General features: G+C 37.0%; 1 protein-coding gene across 2 annotated transcripts in view; it reads left to right on the forward strand.

The window, feature by feature from the left end:
* Window positions 1-4,444, forward strand: part of tafa4b (TAFA chemokine like family member 4b) — a 38,661-nt gene extending 34,217 nt beyond the window's left edge. For both annotated transcript variants that reach the window (XM_056734981.1, XM_056734982.1), the window contains one exon: window positions 2,793-4,444. In XM_056734981.1, the coding sequence (XP_056590959.1) occupies window positions 2,793-2,804 (12 nt within the window). In that variant the 3' untranslated portion in view covers window positions 2,805-4,444. The remainder of the gene's footprint in view (window positions 1-2,792) is intronic.
* The last annotated feature ends 1,556 nt before the right edge of the window (window positions 4,445-6,000 follow it).

Raw genomic sequence — 6,000 nt, forward strand, 5'->3', positions numbered from 1 at the left:
GTTCTAAAACTCTTTTTTTTGTTGCTAACTATAAAGTGATATATTTACATTTCAACTAAAAGCTGAACTGTTTACCTGTTTATGGGCATTACAGCAGGGATGTAGACACCATCATACCTGTAAGATTCACTTTTTGAGTGTAATGAACATTTCTCAAAGGCCACTTGTGAATCATTCCTGCACCCCAACATTACAGTCAGACACATCGATCAAAGTTTGTAAAAGAGACTTATTAAAGAATGAGCAAGGCTTGAAGATAAATAAAAATTTCAGAGCGACTCCATAGAGCGTGTGAACAAATCCCTGAAGACCTGAGGAGTCATACAGAGAGAACTTTCAAAGGCCAACAGAGATTCAAAGACCAAGCATTGACAAACATGCAGAGTCAAGATTGTTCCTTCGCACTAGCTTTGACTCAATATTTGAATGTTTTGTTTTAAAGATGCATCTTTTGTGCATCAGTTTAGCTTGAATAGTTCAACATGAATCAAGATGTCTATATTGAGGTTAAAGGGAAAGTTCACCCAAAAATGAAAATTCTTTCATCATTTATTCATTCTCATTTTAATTCAAACCTTAATGATTTATCTTTTGGAAAACACAAAATAAACTATTTTAAAGAATGCTGGTAACCGGACAATGACGGCACACATTGACTTCTGGACACAAAACCAGTGCAAGTCAATGGGTACCGCCTTTATTTGGTTACAAACATTCTTCAAAATAATTGATCTTCTTTTGTGTTCTGCAGAAGAAAGGAAGTCATACAGATTTAAAATGACAAGAGGGTGAGCAAAGGATGGTCAATATTGATGGTTGAGGTTGGTGAGATTACGTTTGGCTATAAAAAGAAATAAAGAGAGCAATTGATGAATTCATAGATGACAGATTCCATGTGAAAGAAAGCTTTTCTTTTTAGTGTGAAATTCGCAGTGACTGCTGTTTCTCTGCAGGTGTGACATAAGGTGACGTATTAAAAAAATAACAGTGGCAGAGTACATGCAACTGCCATAAGAATAATTGCTCAGAGTTATAAAGAAACAGCAGAACATCTGTTGTGTTCATTAAAATGCATTATGGCTACGGGCTCCACTGAGGCCTTCAAATTAAGAGTTCTAATTAAATTGGTAGGACGGGAAACAAAACAACGAGTAACGGCTTTGGGTCCATTATATATCGTAGATATCGCTCTTGATTGGCTAATATTACTGTTATTTGGCCACGCCACGCCTTCTGCTTCCTCGGAAACCAATGAAGCGACTCACAGGTAGTACAGAAGGCGACAGGGTGTGACTTACTACCCCAGTGAGCGTTACATTTTTATTTTATAGCAGCAGAATTGGAACAGTAACTGGCAGACTCCAGCGCACGTCAAAGGAGATTGTGGCGATAAGCCAGTATTTGTATTTTGTGGTCTGTGTGTCTTTTCATCTGTCTGCTTTTTTAATGTCTTCTAACTTTACCATCCTCTTATTCAATATATTTTCTTTATGTGTTTATTATCCTTCCTCGCTGTGAGCCTTTCATAATCTCCTGTTTGAAGCGAACCAATGTGTCCCTTTCCGACACTAAAGCATCTTGGCGCGCTCAGCTCAAATCATCCATTTGCGAGACCACTATACCTCTGGCACTGAGATTTATCACAACACAGTAAAAAATAAGCTTTTTAAAAATCTGTATCTTTTGTTGTTTTACAGCAAATGTTTTACAGCAGTATTCTAAAAACAAGATGGATTTACTTGAAATAGTTTTTTGTTTGTTTTAGACATACTGCTAAGCTTATTGCTTGGAATAAGACAAAACGCTTTTTAAATTAATTAAGTTATTTATTTAATAAGGGTGTCTTTTTACTTGAATACAAAAATAATGGTTGATAGTAATTCTTTGCAGGCAAATAACAAAACCAAGTAGATGCTTCCCTTAAGAAACAAAAATACATTGGAAACTACTGAAAAATATAATGCATCATATCAAATAATACATTTCCATATATTGGAACCCAGTGCCTATTTTTTGCAATATATGAAAAGTGACAATTCCTTATGTATAATTCAATATATTGTAATATATTAGCAGTGTATTATTCTATATATTTTAAAATCCATGTTAAATGATTTAAATGGATTTCACCTTGAAATTTTAATTCTGTTTTGAATTACTTATCCTCAAGTTGTTCCAAACCCGTATTAATTTCTTTGTTTGGTTGAACACAAAGACATTTGGAAGAATGTTAGCAACTGAGATTTCTGGGGAACCACTGACTATCATAGCAGGAAAACATATTGTATATTCTGTTCTGTTAAACACAAACAACAATATTTTGAAGAATTTATGGAAAACAAACAGTTCTGGGGCACCATTAACTACCATTTTTTACCACCCCAGACATGTCAGTTGCCTGCATTTTTCAAAATATCTTTCTTTGTGTTCAAAAGAACACTATTGACAGATTTAGACTTTCTATTTAATATAAAGGTAGGTTACTTCGGAAAAAGTAAACAAAGCTGGTCCAACGCTATTTCAGTTTTTAACACTACACAAACGTTAAAAAACTAAATACAGCCTAGAGAACATTTATACCGAAATAGCAAGTGAACTATATATGTAAAATGATACATATGATATATATGCTTTTGGACCAGTCTCTACATTTTCCGAAGTGGTCTGTATTGATAGGGAAATATAGAGGAAAATATATTCTCTTTGCACGAGGTTTTTCCACATTTCTAACGATAATACAAAGATCAATCTGTGTTATATGTTTCCTTATCTCTGTCTCTTGTTATTACTAGGTCACACGATAGCAAGAACATCACTACCCTGCCAAGAGGAGTCTGAATTTTCGCTAACCCCCTGATGAAAAAGGAGACCCTCTTGTTTAAGACACTGATATCACAGAGGATTCTGTCAATGTGATAGATGGACATTCTTATCGTAAACTATAGATGACTGCATTGCTTTGTCAGAAGATGAGGATGGACAAGGATCTCTTTATATACCTGTGGTGCTATGCTCGGCGCACTGCAGATGCTAGACACCACAGGTGCTCATGGGAAAGACTGCATCAGTCAGCTGAAAGGAGCTTTTTGGATTTCCACTGGCTGCGGCTGCTCTCTTGTGTGTATGCGCGTGTGCTTGTGAATAGGAGAGAGGTAATCATAACAGGCTGGGCTTGAAGGACAAACTTTCCTTGGACGTTTCAGACTTGGCTCGGAGCATTTATAGATGTATGTTAATAGAACATGCGTGTTAGTTTGTAAAGATGCTGACGCAGCAGCGTAACTCCATTTATCCGCTTGCCAACACAGTAAACTTTTTATTTATGTGTAAGGAATGGGATTGCTCTTAATGTCTGGTCTTCAATTTATTGACAATTTGCTCTTCTGGGTCACGCCATAACTATAAAATTATTTCATTTTGCAGTGCTAATTAGAGTTTCTGAATAGAATCATAACAACAAATTAAAATTTCATGTAGAGTTATTTTGCACTAGGTAACATGGAGCTGTTTTGAGTTTTCTAGTTGACATTAAAGAGAGGAACATTAACAAAGTTTTCTTCCACAAATACAAAAGTAGAAACGCAGTTTGTAAGTGATGTAGTCAGCAGTAAAAATGCTTTTTGAATACAGCACTACCTTGCTGTCTATTTTATATAATGTGAGCAATATGAATGCAACCCTCCTTCAAAACAAACGGTCAAAAACATTGTTAATAGATCAACAACTTAAAGGTGCACTTATAATTTTTTCAACACCGTAATAAGGTTTTCCACCTAAATAAATACATTTGGTACTTTTGGTAAATACTGTATGTTAAAATAATGCACACTCTAGGGCCCTACCAGAGCCATTGAGAAAGAGTTGCGTCAACTCTGTTAACTCCAATGGAACAGTTTTTTTCACAGAAATAGCGGAACATGGAGCCTCTCAATAGTTCCCGGAAGTTACTAGAAACTTGGAATTTGGTTTCATCATATATTCATCTCACATATAGTATGTCGTGATTTTGGCACATTCATATTTAATTTATGTGTAAAATTAAACTGTGCTGGTTAAGATGACTCGCAGAACACGGATTTGTTTTCTTTGAATAACAGTAACGGGGGATGTCTCGGGGAGCTAATCAGAATCAAGCATTCCAGAGCGCTGTGTAAAATTAACTGTATACTACAGTTTTTTTGTCAATTGACTGTAGTTAATCCTACAGAATACTAATGTAACGTATAATTATTACAATATACTGTAGTATTTTTCTTCATGATCGGGTCAAGTTAACCAGACTTTTATTTTGGCTGGTCATCATTTTGTGATGCTGGATCATGCTGAGGTGTCAGTTCAATGCCATTGTCTCATCTACCAGCAACACATAACCAAAAATGTATTGAGTGCACCTTTAAACAAGAAGGCCTATCTGTGTTTTTTTTTAACTTTGCTGCCTGGTTATACTGTGAAGCTCTCAAAAAATCTGTCAAGTTCAGATCACAGGCTAACAGTTTGTTGACCGAGATTGTGAACATCTTTTAAGATCCAATGTGAAAAGGCATTTCTCCTGCTCATTACTGCAGTCTAATAAAGTTTGAAATAGAATCAGCTCCGACATTCATCATTGTAAGATTATCTAATCTAACATACTTTGTCCGCGCACTCCAGCTCAACCTCAACTTTAATTCTGAACTCTAATTGTCCTTTTATTCACTCTCGCCCAGCTTTACCTTTTCCAGCGGAAAACGTGTTAGATTGAGCGTGCCAGAAAGGATGGGACCATTGTCTCTTTATCTCTCAATGTCTCTCTCCGGGCTGCGATGGCTTGTGAAGTGTTAAATGAGGTTTCTCTCTATAAAACAGCTCTGTATGGAAGGCTTGCCCTGGGCCTGCCCAGACATCTTCCAGGTTTCAAAGCCCCTTCTGACTCCAGCCGTCTGCTTTGTGAGCTGTGATGAATGTATCAGAACCACTGTGATTCCAGTGTTGAGCCTTGGGAGATGGGGTCGAGAGCCATCTTGAATTCTCATTACTGAAGCCCAGGATACTGCCAGAATTCTCCTGGGATGGTGTGAGTGTATTTTTAGGTCTGTTGCTATTGGGAGAGGCTCAACATCCTGTTCTCTTTTCTAATGGTCAGCTGGAGGTACACGCATGATGAGAAGTGTGACAAATGATTTGGTCATGAGTTGTGTGTGAGAGATTCCACAGACAAGAGCAGACATGCATGTTTGTGTCTGAATGATTTCTGTCATCTTAAATGTAGACGTTTACAGAATATTCCCTCTTTCTCGTATTATTAATTTGATATGAAACAGATCACAAGAATGTCTCAATGGCTCACTCACAAATGAAGAAATGTTCAGCTTAAATGTGTCAAATCAAATGATTTCTAGGACCAATGTGCAAGTTCTCTCATTTGTTTCCATGTTCATGTCTCCCAAGGAATTTTCGTAGTGATGTAAGATGAGGTTTATAGCTAAAAACTCCATTTAAGCTATGGAAGAGGCTTCTTTGAACAATACAGTATCCTCTGGGTATGCTTATCTCCACATCCATGTCCGCAGTTAAAAAGGTTTTGTTGTGTTATGACGTTCTCCCGGGATGCAGAAAGCCACTATAAATCCTGATGCGTAAACACAATGAAGTCTATTAGCTTGTCAGCCCTCGCCCCTAGAGGGCGCTGTGCTCTGAAGTTGAACCTGAAATATGGGCTCACTTCTGGTTCAATTCCCTCATTCCCTTGTGGTAATGGTCTTCCACTGCATATATTTCCATTGACAGAGAGAAGCAAAACGAGAAAATGAGAATCACCGATAGATCACTGACATTTAAAGGGACAGAATGAAACGAATGAAACAAAATGTTAAAAGGACTGTTTGAGTTTCATTGGCAGGTAATAAATGCCTGTATCTATATTCTGTACATTACATAAGTCCTGCACTTTAAACAACCTGGGAGGAAACATGCCATGCTTGTAGGCACATGCTTGACCTACAGCTTGGATTGGTGGATCAA

Source organism: Triplophysa dalaica, chromosome 21, assembly GCF_015846415.1.
Source record: "Triplophysa dalaica isolate WHDGS20190420 chromosome 21, ASM1584641v1, whole genome shotgun sequence".
In the NCBI taxonomy this organism is placed as follows: Eukaryota; Metazoa; Chordata; class Actinopteri; order Cypriniformes; family Nemacheilidae; genus Triplophysa; species Triplophysa dalaica.